Source organism: Pelobates fuscus, chromosome 4, assembly GCF_036172605.1.
Source record: "Pelobates fuscus isolate aPelFus1 chromosome 4, aPelFus1.pri, whole genome shotgun sequence".
NCBI classification, from domain to species: domain Eukaryota; kingdom Metazoa; phylum Chordata; class Amphibia; order Anura; family Pelobatidae; genus Pelobates; species Pelobates fuscus.
In genome coordinates, this window is record NC_086320.1 from 242,687,812 (window position 1) to 242,707,330 (window position 19,519).

The 19,519-nt window shown below is 41.3% G+C and overlaps 1 protein-coding gene across 1 annotated transcript in view; it reads right to left on the reverse strand.

Annotated features, from left to right (window-relative positions):
• Window positions 1-19,519, reverse strand: part of LOC134609419 (polycystin-1-like protein 1) — a 201,735-nt gene that overhangs the window by 121,755 nt on the left and 60,461 nt on the right. The window contains exon 3 of the mRNA XM_063453095.1: window positions 6,842-6,962. Coding sequence (XP_063309165.1) covers window positions 6,842-6,962 — 121 coding nt within the window. The remainder of the gene's footprint in view (window positions 1-6,841; window positions 6,963-19,519) is intronic.

Below are 19,519 nucleotides of genomic sequence, written 5' to 3' on the forward strand. Positions count from 1 at the left end.
CCTGATTGCCCGCGTCCTCCATCTCCATGGAGACGTCGGGCACATGCGCAATAGGTGCATCCGCTCTCACTGCAGCCACCCCTCGCTCGGAAGTAGGATTTCACTCATAGAGTCTGCAAATACAAAGTATCAATGTCCTCAGCCTACCAGATAAATATGTAATCCTTTACAAAGTAACATGCTGATACGTATCTACACCATTATTGCTACATGTAGAAAACTGTGATCAAAAAAAATATAATAAATCATATCATTGTGTGTATACATACTAAGACCATATTCTCTGGCATAATTCTTAATCAAGATAAGTACAATGCCACAATGTCTCCAAATACAAAAGTGCAGTATAAATGAAAAATGTGACCTCATATGATGCAGATTATACACTGCAATATAAACTCATATTATAATTTGGTATGTGTTGATTCTAGTGTCTATTATCAAAAAATGACTATTATAGCCAAAATTATCCAACTAATTAATCCAGTGCATCACTTCATGTGGTATCAAAAAAATATATTTAACTAGTGCCTAATTCAAGTGTTTCCAACACTAAAAATTCCATGAAAGGAATCCTTTGTGTATGTTTACTCAGTGCAGTATACGATTAAAACGTCATATGTGTACCAATAAGTGCCAAACCTACCAATACGCTACAGATTGTCAATAAGTCCTGAACAATATCAAAAAAAGGCTATTATATATTTAAAACTATATAGCAAATCTCACATGTGGAAAATCCTTAGCTCCTCCTGCTTGGTATCCAGAACCATGGTCAAAAGACCACCATGATGATGTATGATGATTACAACTTCATAAAAGGATTTTTAGTTTTACCAAAAAATCACAACTAAAAAAGTTAAAAAATAAAGACAGGCCTATCAGGACAATTTTGGACAAATATACACACACTTTTATCATCACAATATTCCTTATTGCGACTAGATACCCTTCTGCCTTACACTCCATTCTCAGAAAAAGTTATATTAGATCATTATTATTATTATTATTATTATTATTATTATTATATCATCACTAATATAACTTTTTCTGAGAATGGAGTGTAAGGCAGAAGGGTATCTAGTTGCAATAAGGAATATTGTGATTATAAAAGTGTGTGTATATTTGTCCAAAATTGTCCTGATAGGCCTGTCTTTATTTTTTTAACTTTTTCATTTTTTTAGTTGTGATTTTTTGGTAAAACTAAAAATCCTTTTATGAAGTTGTAATCATCATACATCATCATGGTGGTCTTTTGACCATGGTTCTGGATACCAAGCAGGAGGAGCTAAGGATTTTCCACATGTGAGATTTGCTATATAGTTTTAAATATATAATAGCCTTTTTTTGATATTGTTCAGGACTTATTGACAATCTGTAGCGTATTGGTAGGTTTGGCACTTATTGGTACACATATGACGTTTTAATCGTATACTGCACTGAGTAAACATACACAAAGGATTCCTTTCATGGAATTTTTAGTGTTGGAAACACTTGAATTAGGCACTAGTTAAATATATTTTTTTGATACCGCATGAAGTGATGCACTGGATTAATTAGTTGGATAATTTTGGCTATAATAGTCATTTTTTGATAATAGACACTAGAATCAACACATACCAAATTATAATATGAGTCTATATTGCAGTGTATAATCTGCATCATATGAGGTCACATTTTTCATTTATACTGCACTTTTGTATTTGGAGACATGGTGGCATTGTACTTATCTTGATTAAGAATTATGCCAGAGAATATGGTCTTAGTATGTATATACACAATGATATGATTTATTATGTTTTTTGCGATCACAGTTTTCTACATGTAGCAATAATGGTGTAGATATGTATCAGCATGTTACTTTGTAAAGGATTACATATTTATCTGGTAGGCTGAGGACATTGATACTTTGTATTTGCAGACTCTATGAGTGAAATCCTACTTCCGAGCGAGGGGTGGCTGCAGTGAGAGCGGATGCACCTATTGCGCATGTGCCCGACGTCTCCATGGAGATGGAGGACGCGGGCAATCAGGAAGTGACCTGAGCGCGCGAACGGGGAGATGCACGCCTCCTGTACCCGCCCAGACGCTCGTTTGGAAGGATGATCAGCCCCCTGCACATCTGAACCGTGAGTTTTCTTGATTACCTTCCTTATTTAAACAATGTTTATTTTTATCTGTGTGTATTCTGTCCTGATGAAAGTTCCCGAGAGGAACTGAAACGTTGACCGTTGGAATAAAGACTGATGTTCATTTTCTGTACAAATCCTGGGAGTGCTGATTTTTCCTGGCTATATATATATAATGTATACATATATTATATATATAAAAATACTTTTAATTTAATTTTACACATGTCTAATATTTTTTTTTTTAACTACCTACCAGCAGGGGGACTGTCTGATATTTTAGACAGTCCCCTTGCTGGCAGATCCACAGCCAGCTATAGAGGGCCATGTGATCGCTCTTTGAGAGCGATCACATGGCCCCCGGGGGCCTCATTTGCAGGGGGAGGGCTGCCTGGGCTGTCAGGCAGCCCTTCAGAAGAGGATCGTGGCAGAGGTGAGTAGATCTCACCTCCTGGGGGCTTAAGCCGTTACGGCGTCCTATGCCCCGCAACGGCTTTAAAGCCCTTTAAAGCCGGGACGGCATAGAACGCCGTAACAGCGTTAAGGGGTTAAAAAATATACATAATATATAATATTGAAAATCAGAGATACTGAAATAGAGAGGAAACCTTGAACAAAATAAGACAAAATGGTGGAAATGGTTCCAACAGGATAAAATAGAATTTAAATTTTCAGCTGTAATAATGCTTCTTAACCGTGTGACTAATCTGTGGGCTTTGCATGTATGTTTTGTATAAAAAAAAAAAATCTATATATATGTGTTTTGTATAAAATTGTTACATATATTATAAAATTATGTAAATTTTGTATACAGATAGGATTTGTTTAATGAGTGATAATTTATAAAAGATGTGCAGATCTATTGAACACCATATAAAAGGTTTCATTGTGTTTAGAAAATGTATTTCTCCGGCTGTTGTGGCATAGCAAGTCTGTTATGTACTATCTAGGGACAAAAAACATAAAATAAAGTCAAATGGAGCTCAAGTAACTAGGACCACTCAAGCTTTTAATATGAGCCCTAGGCGATTGCATAAGTCACCTAAAGGAAGCACTTGACCCCAAGGGGCAAAAAAAAAATTACATTTCTGTAAGTGTAATTCTTAATAGCAGATTTTATTGTACTATGCAGTAATTCACAGTGCTGTTTGATTTATTCCCTTATAGATGTATAGCTTAATCACAAACATTTGTGCATATATATATATATATATATATATATATATATTGTTTTATAATGCTTTATTCATATATGTATATTTATAATGCATTATTCATATATGTAGATAAATATATTGAATGAGACCGCCTCAAAGTGATGCATGTACTCTTAAGCAAAAACAAAATATAAATACAAAGTTCCTTAGAACTTTCATATCAGTATCCAGTAACGGAATAACAGGTTTCAAATAGTGATGTACCGAACTGTTCGCCAGCGAATAGTTCCTGGCGAACATAGTGTGTTCGTGTTCGCCACGGCAGGCGAACACATGCGCGGTTTGATCCGCCCCCTATTCGTCATCATTGAGCAAACTTTGACCCTGTGCCTCACGGTCAGCAGACACATTCCAGCAAATTAGTAGCAGACCCTCCCTTCCAGACCCTCCCACCTCCTGTACAGCATCCATTTTAGATTTATTCTGAAGCTGCATTCTTAGATAGAGGAGGGAAAGTGTAGCTGCTGCTCATTAGATAGGGAAATTGATAGCTAGGCTAGGGTATTCAGTGTCCACTACAGTCCTGAAGGACCCATCTGATCTCTGCTGTAAGGACAGCACCCCAAAAAGCCCTTTTTAGGGCTAGAACATCAGTCTGCTTTTTTCCCTGTGTAATCTAATTGCAGTTGCCAGCCTGCCAGCTTCTGTGTCAGGCTCACAGTGGATACTGTGCCCACTTGCCCAGTGCCACCACTCATATCTGGTGTCACAATAGCTTAAGCTTGACATTTAAAAGGAAAACATTTCTTTTTACTGTAATAGATTGAATAGCAGTTAGTTGTCTGCCAGCTTCTGTGTCAGGCTCACAGTGGATACTGTGCCCACTTGCCCAGTGCCACCACTCATATCTGGTGTCACAATAGCTTAAGCTTGACATTTAAAAGGAAAAAATTTTTTTCACTGTAATAGATTGAATAGCAGTTACTTGTCTTCAAGCGGGTGTGTCAGGCCAACAGCGTGTACTCTGCCAACCTCTGCCAGTGCACAGTGCCACTCATATCAGGTCTATGTCTCAGGCAGGCAGCATTACACACATGGACGTATGGTGTGATGATGATGATGTTGTACCCGCTGCTGCTTCCTTTGCTGAGTTGTCAGATACAAGTGAAGCGGTTGATGATGACGATGCGTTTATGGATGTCACGTGGGTGCCCGCTCGGCAAGAAGAAGAACAGGGCGAAAGTTCAGATGGGGAGACAGAGAGGAGGAGGAGGAGACGAGTTGGAAGCAGGGGGAGGTCGTCGCAAGGAGCTAGTGGCACAGTCAGAAAGCATGCATCGGCACCCAGGGTCAGCCCGACAGCACGCCAATCAACGCATGCTGTGTCCACCACCAGAATGCCGTCATTGCAGAGCTCAGCAGTGTGGCATTTTTTTTGTGTGTCTGCCTCTGACAACAGCGATGCCATTTGCAACTTGTGCCAAAAGAAACTGAGTCGTGGGAAGTCCAACACCCACCTAGGTACAACTGCTTTGCGTAGGCACATGATAGCACATCACAAACGCCTATGGGATCAACACATGAGTACAAGAAGCACACAAACTCAAAGCCCCAATCCGCCTCCTGGTCCAGCATCTTCAGCCACATCAACCACTGCTGTCCTCCTTGCCCCCTCTCAACAATCCGCCACTCTGTCTCTCGCCTTGAGCAGTTCCCGCTCATCTGCCCACAGTCAGGTGTCTGTCAAGGACATGTTTGAGCATAAGAAGCCAATGTCAGAAAGTCACCCCCTTGCCCAGTGTCTGACAGCTGGCTTGTCCGAACTATTAGCCCGCCAGCTTTTTTTTTCTTTTTTAAATTCTTTATTTTTCCAGTGCAAAAAATCACAACAGCAGGCATGTGGTGCCCCAATAGCATTCCTCACGCTGATCATCAACATTTTTAACAATGGAGTTTTCATAAACCCGTGCACATTTTTTAGTTATTTATGTCAAGATTGTCCACGTTTACACATTACACTGAGTATACAATTAAAATGTGGTCCTAGTTTAGCTGAGCAGGTCTAACGAAACCTTGGCGGCACAATGCGTTATAAACTTTATGCAGCATTCAATCTAGGCACTGGCTTATCTAACTGATCTAGGACACTTGAATACAAATGTAACATCGCTAACTATAGTATAAAATAAGATCGTTACCCTGACTAGGCACAGGAAAAGCATTGAAAAGTAGTTAACAGCTGACTGATGATTATTATAGTAGTACCTAGTTGGAGTAATACTTATAAAAGTTAAACTATGTGTACACAGCTAGGGGCGTCATACAGCAGTTAGCATTACTAATTGTGCATAGGGAAATCACAGCTGGCTTTCAATACCATAACAGCTAGGAAAAGCATTTTTCGTTGATACGCATTTTTTTTTCTTCTTAGATAACAAAAAAATTCTGAGACGACATTGGCAGGGCTATTCACTTGTGTGATCTGTCATGAATTGTAATTTGAATGTTAATTTGAACTGTGGGGCACAAGAACTTGAATAGAAAACATCTTTAAGCCAACTATGTTTTCACTAAGCTTAGTGAATAACTAACATTAACGAGTCGGATTAAACGCACTCTGCACTCGAGGTATGATCTGTTTAAATGACCCCACTCTGGGCCCTAAATGGTAAAACTTTTCACATGGGCATACGAAAGGTACACATGGCAATTAAAATCAGAAAATATGTAAAACATTTTTAGATATACTGGAAATAAGTACACCAATACGATTAAGCACGTTGATTAATAAAATAAAGAAATGTTAATCTATCAAAGCGGCTTGAGAAAATATATGTTTAAAAAAATAAAAAAATATCAAAATCTGCTTATAAAAAATAAATACTGCCTTAAAATTCAAAATGCAAGTATGAATATTAGCACACACAAGCTATCTACCAAATGTGAAAACTATTATTTAGCTTTTCTGGCAACTAAAAGTAACATACTGCAGAGTTTACTATATTCAGTGCAATATCTAAAGGAAGTACTGGCTAAAAAAACTCAATGCAAAACTAGCAAACTTGGGCAAACTTGGGTACTTGGGGGTACCCAAAGGAATAGGATGAGCCCTTTGCAGTTTATGGAAATACACATTTTGGGAGGTTTGCGCTCTGTTTGTGGCTGGGTTAGTGGCTAATATCAGAGACCATGTGTGAGAGCTCGCGGGTTATGCGACCATCTTGGGTCCCGGTCAGGCTCGCCTCCTGTATCAAATGATTTTTAAGAACCTTAAATTGGACTTCAAAATCCAAATTGAGAAACAAGTTATTCTTAATCTAATACATTTGACCACTAGAAAAGATTTAAAAGTATAATGATTAAAGGGCATTATCTGAAGAGACCACAGCGATCCTGGGACAAGAAAGAGTGGAATCTTGTAATAGGCTTAGTGTTGAGTTAATGGAGGGCCCACAACATAATGTATTTTATTCAACACCTAGGCAATGGCAATCTTTGTTCTACTAAAGCACATGCATAGATTGAATAGTATCATCAAAAAGGAGCTTTTCTTACCTCTGTATCCATCAGATGGTTCACCTGCAGGCAAATGGAAATAATATTGAATGTCAAATCCTTTATACAGGGTCTTCTTTGAGGATGTTGAAGTCTGGTAGCTATATTCATAATACAGATCCTGTACAATTTGATAATACAATTGGTTACTAATATGTATTTTTATTGTCCTAAATCCACTCATACATTGCTGTATCAAAGCAATCAGCCTGCAAGTTCAATAAAATGCGTCTATTGTTGGAATAAAATAAACTAATGGTTACATTTAATATTTCTGCAGTGTCATCAGCCCCCTCCCCTCAACTCAAGATGTGGAATAACATATGTTCATATAAACTGATAAGAAAGCAGCCAGCACTGGGTTGGAAGATGTGAAGCAGGAGAGACTTGCACATTGTTTTTATTAAGGATCTGAGAAAAGAAAATGCAATGTTACACTTTTCAATGCCAATCTATGAACCCTCTATCAACCTTGACTAGCCCTCCTCTTCATCTCTAGCCCGGTCTTTCCATGACTGCCCAATCACAGACTTCCCAGTGCGACTCAAGGACAATCTTTGCTGGGCGTGTGACAGTTGCCTGGAGAGTTGCCTGCCTCTTGAGTTTAGCCCCTCTGAACTACGCAACCAATAATTAACAGGACTGGTGTTCTGATTGACAGGTAGGGCTGTATAAAAAGCATAGATTTATAAATGTGCCTATCTATATTTAAATCTGCACTTTGTAAAATGTAAAGCAAGCTTAAGCGCCTTATGTGTGTGGAGAGGTCCTTTCAGAGCACACTGTCACTTTTTGGTGTTTGTGTGTGCTTAATTTTTTACTATATGAAAGAAAAAAATAGGGGCTTCTTTTTTTCCATTAGGATTAGAGATCTTTAATAATCTTTTATATTTTAAGTCTTCATCAACCCATTGTTCCTGTAACATTTTGTAATCGTCTTATCTATTGTTAAATTCCCCTCTTTATACTATTGTAAAGCGCTGTGAAATATGTTGGCACTGTATAAATTATGTTAATAATAATCTTAATTATCTTTGGCAAATGGTGGAGTTTAAGCATTTTATTTACAGTTATTAAGCTAATCTACCCACAATCCAGTAGTCAAAAGAATCCCACATAAGGGCAAACTGCAGTTATCCTTTAAAGAGAGAAACTTTTTTTATTTTTATTTTTTATTGAGATCCAAGGCAAAGAAGGAAAGGGAATGACTCATTAACCCATTGTCTGTATGCAAGTAACGGTATGTATGTATGTATATATGTGTATGTATGTATATATATGTATGTTTATATATATGTATGTATATATATTTGTAGTCTGGGACATTAAGCCATATGTGAATTGATGTGTTATGAAGTCGGTTGTGGTGTGCCTGAACCGACGACCGGGTAGGCCTGGAATAATGAGGGCAAAAGGAATATAAACAGAACACTTTAATGCTTACAAATTTTACATGAGTAGTTCTTTGAATGCTTTCCTGAGTTCCTTCTCTGGCTGCGGGATGTATTTACCGTAGGCTGCTGATTTCCATCTGCCTAATTTTATGATGATGTGTACCGGGACGTTTTTGCTAGATGCGGCTGAAGCGGTGCCGATCCTGAATGAGTGCCCTGTGATGGACATGGGGTCGTGGCATAATCTGACCACCAGGGTTCTTATGTAGTGTATGAATTTATCTGTAGTCAGAGGTTTGTTGGAAATAGTGAGTAAAGGTGCGTAGCTTTGTTGGTCATTGAGTGATAGGCAAAAAGTATCCAGTACTGACACTGGACACCATTTATTATGGGTCGGAAAATATGGGATCTCCATCGGAGGGCCCATCTGATTCGTCTTGCACTGTCGGAGGAGCAGAACATAGTGATCCCCTACTTTGTGTATATCCCTTATTCTGATGTAACCAGTGTCCCCGGATAGTCTGTTCACCGTGAATTAATTGGGGCTTAAGAACCGGTAAAAGGCGATGTACATGGCTGCTTTGAGTACGTGATTAGTACTGGGTTCGAACGGGCTAGAATCTAACAAATCTGATAGACCATTGAATTTGTTGCCGTCAATTGGTTGTCTTTTCGTAGTGGGCTGGCCATCTGTGCGGTGTATGCCTTTAAGGACATTTTTCAGAAGGTAGTTTGACATGAATGGTTTGTGATCGGGAAATAGGGTGAGCAAGTGATGTTGTACTCCGGTGAGGTACAACTTGATAGTGTTATGTGCCAGCTTGAGGCGTGAGTGACAGTGAGCGGTGAAAGCTATTATTGTATCAATAGAAGAGGAGTTTGTAAAGTTGTATTCGGTGGTGAACCTGGAGAAAATAACGAGAGCTCTATTGTGAGTGACAGTGAGCGGTGAAAGCTATTATTGTATCAATAGAAGAGGAGTTTGTAAAGTTGTATTCGGTGGTGAACCTGGAGAAAATAACGAGCGCTCTATCGTGATCCTTTCTGGTGTCCGACAGCGCAGATTTCGCCAGGGTTAGTGCGTGTCGTTTCAGCAGCGTTAGTCCAATATCAGGTCCTGAAATGTTGGGGTTGGCTCAGGTTGGTTGGCCGCTGTGGGGTGATGTTTGAAAAAGGTCTGAAAGTTGGAGCGAGAGAGAGCATCAGCAGCAATATTTTCTTTACCAGGGATGTGTATGCAGACCAAGTGAAAATTGTGTGTGGCAGCCAGCCAGGTGAGTCTCCTCATAAGCCTCATGATAACAAGGGAAGAAGACCTGCCTTTGTTAATGATCTCACAAGTGGCTTCGTTGTTCGAAAGGCATTTAACCGCTTTTCCCTTCCACGATGAGCCACAAGTGTGTGCTGCTGCGACTATCGGATAAAGTTCGAATAGCGCGGATGTAGTGTGAAAGTCCTGTAATGTTGACGTTTCTGCTGGCCATGAGTCGCAGAGCCATTGGTTTTTGTATATGGCTGCGAACCCTGTGTGGGCTGCTGCATCGGTGTGTATGAGTGGGGATTCGTCATCCTCAGGGGGTATGAACATTGACCTCCCGTTCCAGGAGGAGAGAAACCTACCCCACATCAGTAAATCTGCCTTGGTGTTATCGTTGATCTGTATGGGTGAATTGTCGTGAGGGGCTTCCGTTAGGAAGTGTAGTAAGCTCGAAATGAATGCGCGGCCCTGTGGTATAATGCGGATTGCGAAGTTTAGAGAGCCGAGGAGAGATTGCAACTCTTTGCGGGAGCAACTGTTATTGTGCGTGAACCATGTGATTTCATTTCTGATGTGGTTAACTTTCTCTTCAGGTAGGCTAGCTATCATAGAAGTGGAGTCGAGATGGATACCTAAGAAGGTTAGGGCTGTAGAAGGACCTATTGTTTTGTCCTTTGACAGGGGGACACCTAGTGTAGAGAAAAAAGCAGCAGTTTTGTCAATGCTGTGGGGAATACAGTTAGGTTCCTCAACCATGAGGAAGTCATCCAGGTAGTGTATTGCCACTGGGCAGCCACAAACGTTTAGCAGGAGCCAGCACAGTGTTTCGGCAAACGTGTCGAACAGTTTGGGACTGCTTTTGGCCCCAATCGTCAGACGTGTTGCGAAGTAGTACTGGCCCTTCCACTTGACCCCATGCAGATGCCACAGAGACGGGTGTATGGCTAGCAACTTGAAAGCGTTAGCGATGTCAGTTTTTTCTAACCAGGCACCACGTCCTGCTTTCAAAATTGCTCCCATGGCGTTGTCCACTGTGGCATACTGTAGCGAAAATTCGCTGGATGGTATTAGAGAATTAATGCTAGGAACCAGTGAAGAATAAGGTGCAGACAAGTCAATGATCATGCGTTTTTTATTGTTAAACTTCCAAGTTGCAATGTCAATTGGGTTGGTTCTGAAACTGGCGTGGGGGTGTGTGAAGGGGCCTATCATGAACCCTTGATTGACTTCTGCTGTGAGCAGTGTGTCGGTGGTGTGGGGGTCTAGGATGGCTGACTGTAGGTTTCTGCATTCTAGATTGCCCCCCGGTGTGAAATCCATTAGTAAAACCTGTGGTGAGGAACTCCACCAAGTGAGGGGAGGGGTGGTTGGCGCGGTAATAGGTGAGGTTGCTAATGTTAACTTCGGTGAGTCATTGTCTCGGGAAAAGACGGTTAGGGCACATCAACTTTGCATGTGCCTAAAGCAGAGAGAACAGACATGTAACAAACGACAATCACTGAAACTACAACCTCCAGCATTGAAGTTGTTGCATACCTGTGTTTTGCCTAAAAAGACGATGGGTCTGCCCAGTTTGTCTTTTAGTACCCTTTCTGTTTTTCTGAGGGTGGCCTCTGCGTGGCTAGTGGAGGGTTGGCTCAGTTTGGAGGGGCACAAAATGGTGGAATGTGCGGTTGATGCACAAATGGCACAATAGGCCGGCGAAGTGGCGGCAGAACAGTTCCGTGTCTAGTTGGTTCCAGTCTGAGCGTATGTTAAACTGTACCAGTGCTGCCGCCGCCTTCGCCGAAAATGACCTATGATAGTCATAGAAGGAGTAGCCTCCGTACTTGTTACCTAGGTCAACCAATTTGTGGAGGTAGAGATCCAGCTCCTCTCTGCGTTGAAAGAAGACGGAACATATGACGTCCCTGAACAGGCCAAAAGCTATCACAAAGTCAGGGATGGCTAACTTCTTGTTGAGTCTGGGGTCCCTAGCCTTGAGTACGACCGACACCTCCCCGTAGCAGTACGCCTTGTTTTCTACTAAGTCTTGGGATGCTATAAGTAGGGATACCAGGTTGACGTGTTTCCCTTCTAAAATGTCTTTTTTAATAGCTTGGGGTACTAAGTGGGCAGGAGTGATGATATGTGAAGGTGTAGTTGTTGGGTTAGTACTAGCAATTTTACCTGCTTGAGGTAAAGTTTGTGGTATAGTGGGAAGGATAGTTGCTTAGGTGATTATGGCCACTTGGTTTTCCAGTTTCTCCAGTCTCTCATTGATGAGGTTAACTGACGAAAGAAGTGCAGACATTGTGGCCTGAATTCCAGGCGTGTTTCCATCGGCTGCCTGTGTGCAGGTGCCTGGTCTTGGGGTGTCGGGGTTGGCATTCAGGAGGCGGTATAGTTCCGCTTTATGAGCCGTAGCTGGGTATGATACGCCACGTCTCCTGAGTTCGGCCGCTATCTTCGGTATGGTACAGGAGCGTAGAGACCCTGGACTTGCTGTCTCTAAATTCTCGACAGGGGTACTTGGTCTGGTTGGGCTTGCGATTCTGGCTGGGGTGGTTAGGAGTGATTGGTAGTATAGGGGTAAAGTACTATTTAAGTGGTTTAGGTAATGGCCGGGTGTTCGTAGGTGTCTTATTGTACATTTCCCTGTGATGCGAGTGGGCGGCGTGGTAACCGCTATTGAGGACCGAACTAAGCATAACTAGTGACGTGTAAAGTGAATTTATGTAACGATTTGGGTGACGTTGTGTCCCAGTGGTGGGTTTTTCAGATCTATGCCTTGTGTAATCACGTACGTTATGTGTGTGGTTAATATGGAGCCGTTGTGCTAGCCTACCGGGAGGGGAGGAGGCCGGCAAACACACGCATACATGCCGAAGGTTGGTTGGTGCGGTTGTGTGTGTTTCCCGCCCCTCCCGCCCCCCGTTGTGTAGCCGGAAGACCCGGCGGTCCATTTGTGTGTCGGAGGGGTCCGGTCGAGCGTGACGTGCATTGGTGGGGGGCTGCTGTACTCACGAAACCTGGCAGTGTGCCTGGTCTGGGTGCGCCGGTGGCGGGCAAGCAGGCTGGTTGGAGTCCTTCAACTTCGGTGTTGGTGTTGGCTGGGAGTTGTTGGGCTCTTAGTTGCCACTGGAGGTTCTGACTGACCAGAACCGGAAGTGGACGCCAATGGAGTCTGACTTGATGTCGGCCATGATAGGAAGTTGGTTAGAGTTTAAATAGCCAGTTAACCCCTCCCACAACTGCAGGATCCGCCTTAACCTATATACATATATATATATATATATATATATATATATATATATATATAGTCCAGACTCTGGCACTCAACCCCAAATAACCATATATGCAATGTATATTACCAGGGTGCCTCCAGGCCTGTAGATAGGAGGTAAGAATCAGGAGCACTCGCTTGGATTTTTCAACAGTGGATAAAGTGTTTAATCACAACTTCAACATCAACGTTTCGACCCTTCAGGGTCTTTATCAAGATCTTGATAAAGACCCTGAAGGGTCGAAACGTTGATGTTGAAGTTGTGATTAAACACTTTATCCACTGTTGAAAAATCCAAGCGAGTGCTCCTGATTCTTACCTCCTATATATATATATATATATATATATATATATATATATACAGGGAGTGCAGAATTATTAGGCACATGAGTATTTTGACCACATCATCCTCTTTATGCATGTTGTCTTACTCCAAGCTGTATAGGCTCGAAAGCCTACTACCAATTAAGCATATTAGGTGATGTGCATCTCTGTAATGAGAAGGGGTGTGGTCTAATGACATCAACACCCTATATCAGGTGTGCATAATTATTAGGCAACTTCCTTTCCTTTGGCAAAATGGGTCAAAAGAAGGACTTGACAGGCTCAGAAAAGTCAAAAATAGTGAGATATCTTGCAGAGGGATGCAGCACTCTTAAAATTGCAAAGCTTCTGAAGCGTGATCATCGAACAATCAAGCGTTTCATTCAAAATAGTCAACAGGGTCGCAAGAAGCGTGTGGAGAAACCAAGGCGCAAAATAACTGCCCATGAACTGAGAAAAGTCAAGCGTGCAGCTGCCAAGATGCCACTTGCCACCAGTTTGGCCATATTTCAGAGCTGCAGCATCACTGGAGTGCCCAAAAGCACAAGGTGTGCAATACTCAGAGACATGGCCAAGGTAAGAAAGGCTGAAAGACGACCACCATTGAACAAGACACACAAGCTGAAACGTCAAGACTGGGCCAAGAAATATCTCAAGACTGATTTTTCTAAGGTTTTATGGACTGATGAAATGAGAGTGAGTATTGATGGGCCAGATGGATGGGCCCGTGGCTGGATTGGTAAAGGGCAGAGAGCTCCAGTCCGACTCAGACGCCAGCAAGGTGGAGGTGGAGTACTGGTTTGGGCTGGTATCATCAAAGATGAGCTTGTGGGGCATTTTCGGGTTGAGGATGGAGTCAAGCTCAACTCCCAGTCCTACTGCCAGTTTCTGGAAGACACCTTCTTCAAGCAGTGGTACAGGAAGAAGTCTGCATCCTTCAAGAAAAACATGATTTTCATGCAGGACAATGCTCCATCACACGCGTCCAAGTACTCCACAGCGTGTATATATATGTATGTATATATATATATATATATATATATATATATATATATATATATATATATATATATATATACAGGGAGTGCAAAATTATTAGGCAAGTTGTATTTTTGAGAATTCATTTTATTATTGAACAACAACCATGTTCTCAATGAACCCAAAAACCTCATTAATATCAAAGCTGAATATTTTTGGAAGTAGTTTTTAGTTTGTTTTTAGTTTTAGCTATTTTAGGGGGATATCTGTGTGTGCAGGTGACTATTACTGTGCATAATTATTAGGCAACTTAACAAAAAACAAATATATACCCATTTCAATTATTTATTTTTACCAGTGAAACCAATATAACATCTCAACATTCACAAATATACATTTCTGACATTCAAAAACAAAACAAAAACAAATCAGTGACCAATATAGCCACCTTTCTTTGCAAGGACACTCAAAAGCCTGCCATCCATGGATTCTGTCAGTGTTTTGATCTGTTCACCATCAACATTGCGTGCAGAAGCAACCACAGCCTCCCAGACACTATTCAGAGAGGTGTACTGTTTTCCCTCCTTGTAAATCTCACATTTGATGATGGACCACAGGTTCTCAATGGGGTTCAGATCAGGTGAACAAGGAGGCCATGTCATTAGATTTTCTTCTTTTATACCCTTTCTTGCCAGCCACGCTGTGGAGTACTTGGACGCGTGTGATGGAGCATTGTCCTGCATGAAAATCATGTTTTTCTTGAAGGATGCAGACTTCTTCCTGTACCACTGCTTGAAGAAGGTGTCTTCCAGAAACTGTGAGTAGGACTGGGAGTTGAGCTTGACTCCATCCTCAGCCCAAACCAGTACTCCACCTCCACCTTGCTGGCGTCTGATTCGGACTGGAGCTCTCTGCCCTTTACCAATCCAGCCACGGGCTCATCCATCTGGCCCATCAAGACTCACTCTCATTTCATCAGTCCATAAAACCTTAGAAAAATCAGTCTTGAGATATTTCTTGGCCCAGTCTTGACGTTTCAGCTTGTGTATCTTGTTCAGTGGTGGTCGTCTTTCAGCCTTTCTTACCTTGGCCATGTCTCTGAGTATTGCACACCTTGTGCTTTTGGGCACTCCAGTAATGTTGCAGCTCTGAAATATGGCCAAACTGGTGGCAAGTGGCATCTTGGCAGCTGCATGCTTGACTTTTCTCAGTTCATGGGCAGTTATTTTGCGCCTTGGTTTTTCCACACGCTTCTTGCGACCCTGTTGACTATTTTGAATGAAATGCTTGATTGTTCGATGATCACGCTTCAGAAGCTTTGCAATTTTAAGAGTGCTGCATCCCTCTGCAAGATATCTCACTATTTTTGACTTTTCTGAGCCTGTCAAGTCCTTCTTTTGACCCATTTTGCCAAAGGAAAGGAAGTTGCCTAATAATTATGCACACCTGATATATAGGGTGTTGATGTCATTAGACCACACCCCTTCTCATTACAGAGATGCACATCACCTAATATGCTTAATTGGTAGTAGGCTTTCGAGCCTATACAGCTTGGAGTAAGACAACATGCATAAAGAGGATGATGTGGTCAAAATACTAATTTGCCTAATAATTCTGCACTCCCTGTGTATATATATATATATATATATATATATATATAACCATTCTAAATAAGGTGACAATTAATTACAGTGAGAGAAAATAAGTCCTAGGGATGTGTATATTTATGTACATAGTAAGCTTAATGTTTAGAGATCAACAGTGAGGACTATCTTGAGTTATAGTCAGATAAATAGAGAGTATGAAAACCCTTCATTTAGACCGTTTGGAGATAAGGTCTTGAGGCGATAGATCTAGAAAGCCTCTCTCTGTCTTAGTTTAGTATCCCATCCACCTTTACGCGGTGGTTGTGGTATAAATTCCAAACCTGTGAATCAGATCCCTGCTGATGAGTTGTTATGGTCAATTCGGAGATGTCTAGAGACAGGAGTTTCTAACGGTCTCTTGACAGAGTTTACATGTTCGCATATCCTATACTTGAAGGGGCGAAAAGTTTTTAGTCTGCAAGAACATGTGAGCAAATACACCACACCTATTGAGCGACAATTAAACAAAAAAACGAGATTGAAAATGTTCTGTATTACTGCTGTTGGAGAATATCTTAGGTTGTCTGTTCTAACAATGTCCACACTTAAAAGTACCCATTGGTAGATATTTCTTAAAGTAACCAATTGAAGTGGAATTTAAAAAATGGTGATAAAAGATCCCTCAAATTTCTACCTCTACGTGCCATGATGGAAGGTGATGGTGTAAGTACATTTTTGAGGTGTTTATCCGAGGTAAGCATGGGCCAAAATTTGTGTAAGAAATTTTTTACGTTATTCCAGCTGGCATCGAAAGTGCCAATGCATCTTATGGGATTAGCTTCAACCTTCCGGGTATCTTCATTAATTAATTGGTCTTGTTCCATATTTATGGCTCTCAGAAAGGCCTTCTTTAGGACCCTTTTTGGGTAGCCCTTTTCCCTGAACATATGGTGTAACTCATTGGCTTTACAGTTAAACTCCTCTATAGTGGAGCAGTTCCGGCGTAATCTCAAGTATTGCCCAATGGGAATACCAGATTTTAAAGGTATTGGATGGTGGCTAGTCCAAAATAGGAGATTGTTGGATGCTGTTTTTTTCCTATGTAATGTAGTGTCAATTCTTCCGTCTCCTTTCAGCTGTAGAGACAAGTCAAGAAAGAAGAGTTGAGAGCCTCCTATTTCACTTGTGAAACATAGGTTAAATTAATTGATATTTAGAAGTTGCACAAATTCATTAAACTTGTCTGATGTGTCCAATCAAATCACAAAGACATCATCAATGTATCTCTTCCAGTAAAAAAATCTGCTCCATATAGGTTCTAAGTTGGGGGTCTGACTCAATGTGCCTCTCCCAGCAGCCTAGATGTAAGTTGGCATAGGAGGGTGCACAAGACGTACCCATGGCAGTCCCTGTAATTTGTTGATAGATATTACCGTTAAACATGAATACATTGTGAGTCAAAACTAATTCTAACAGGTTTAAGATAAAGTGAACATAAGTAGTGGGTAGTTTATGTTCCAATTCTAAGACTGTCCTAATGCATAGTGTAAGGACGTCCAGCATCATTTAGGTGACTAAAAGTTGTCTAAGCACCCAGAAGTCCTTCTGGTAGACCACCACTAGAGGTGGAGTTAACCCTGAGAGGTAATTATTGTAGTTTCTCAGAAACTGCAATAATTACCAATGTAGGATTAAGGGACATGGAACATTGTACCCAGACCACTTCAATTAGCTGAATTGGCCTGGGTGTCTATGGTTTCCCTTTAACACACCCATCTCAGAGTTCAGAGTATCTACACCATAATGTTTTTTTCTTTTTTGGTTTTTATGTTCTCATTTTCTAGTTTAGCTATTGAATCACCATTTTATTGGCTTCCTTATTTGTCTGATTTAAATGCCCTTTATAGTTTATCTCTTGGCGTACTTTTCCACTAAGAAATATTACTTTAAGTTTTATACTTTATATTTGATACTCGATGTATTGAGAAATGAACAGGTCTAATATTGGCTTGATACAGATTGTCAGGGTGGCGGTCCGGTGATCGGGACCCAGTATGCCTGATCTTGATATTAGGAGTCACTGTGTGGAAATGGACATTTAGGGCCTGGTGAAGGGTAACCGCATGCCCCCTGGTGTTGAGCACCAGCATTGGTGCAGCCACATACCAAGGCCCTGATGCAGCTACTATGGAACCCAGGTGCCAGATGACAAGTGTAACGGATCACCTGGCACCCCGACTGGGTACCTCCGTTGAAGGATGCTTCTAGCGCTTACAGAGGGCTCCAAGCGCTCCGCAGACACCACAACCACCGCAGACCCCACGAACTGCCGCAGCTTGGTTGGGGTCTCGTCATCTCCTACCCACCCTGGACCTACGACAAGGCTCCAGGTTCCAGTGGGTGAACCTCTCTTCCAAGAGAGTGAAGCAGGAACAAGCTCTTAAAAGAGCTTAGTAGTGATTAGCTACGGTGTAATGCAGATTCCGCAGAACATATACAGGTTATATGAAAATTAATTACTGTTAAATGTGTCCCCTGTTCTGTAGTTTAAAACTACTGAACAATGTCTTTGTGCACCAAATACCGGCGAGATGGCACCGTGTAGAAAAGTCAAAACAGTGTCTGTGAGTTAAAATGGCTGCCATCCATTGTTCTCACCATGTGCTTCATCCATTGTTCTTACCATGTGCCTCTGATACATGAAATGGTGGCCACCCAGTAACTCCACAGTTTGTCTGGTAGTCTATCCAGCCGAACCAACAGATGGAACACATGGGGAACAGTGCAACAAACGAAGGGAATCATAAAAAATATGGACAATAGTCATATTTGTGGACAATCTCCAGTTTTGTCACAGGATAGTGTTTTCAAATGCCATATATCCCAGGTCCATAGTCAGAAGGTAGGAGGCGGGCAAGCAGCCCCCTCCAAGAACACGTGGCGAGGTCTGTTCCACCACAACAAGAAGCAGACCTCTCAGGAACTGGATAGGGAGGCTCTGCAGCAGATATGTATCCAGTACAGAAGCAAGGAAAGACTAGAATAGGCACCAAACAAGAAAACAAGACCAAACTAGAAGAACCCAGAACCAGAGCAGGACAGAAAGCAGAACCCAGAACATATACACAAGACATGAGGAAAACAATAACAGGGCAGGACAGGACTGTACATGAACTGGGGATACAAGACAAAATAAAACAAGACAAGAGATATGAGGCAAAATAAGAGGAGATATAACCAAGTACTATATATGTAAAACATTGGAGATTTAGTCATACATAAATGGCCAAGATGTATGCAGCCCACCAACCGCGTCAAAGTCCTCCCATTAAGACTATCTACCTAGATATGCATGACTAAATAAACAATAATAAAACACACATAGCACTTACCTGCAAGAAAAGGGCAGAGGACTTGTAGCAACTGCCTGCAGAAAACAACTGAAACAAAAGGATTCATGGAAAAGGAACGGGTGTGGCAACATCAGGCAAACATTTAAAGGAATCCAAGAGACTGGGAATTCCAGGAACGGAATACAGGAATGAACCCAGAAAACCCAGCATAAAGAAAACCATACATGGAATAGAAAACTAAACAAGAATTGTAAAAAGAGTACTGGATACCAGAAGCCAAAGCCAGAAACAATCTGCAGCCAGGAACAGGATCTGACACAGATATTCTATTATTTCTCAGTTTTTTTCCACAAAATAGTTTTTGCCAGTCAATTACCTATTTTTTTTTAAATATGTGTTTTAGAATGCCCCATGTGCATTTGCTTTTTGAGTTTATTTTACAAGACCTCATATTGTGATCACTATTTTCCAAGTGCTCCCTTACTTGAATGTTTGACTAAAGATCCACATTGCTCATTAT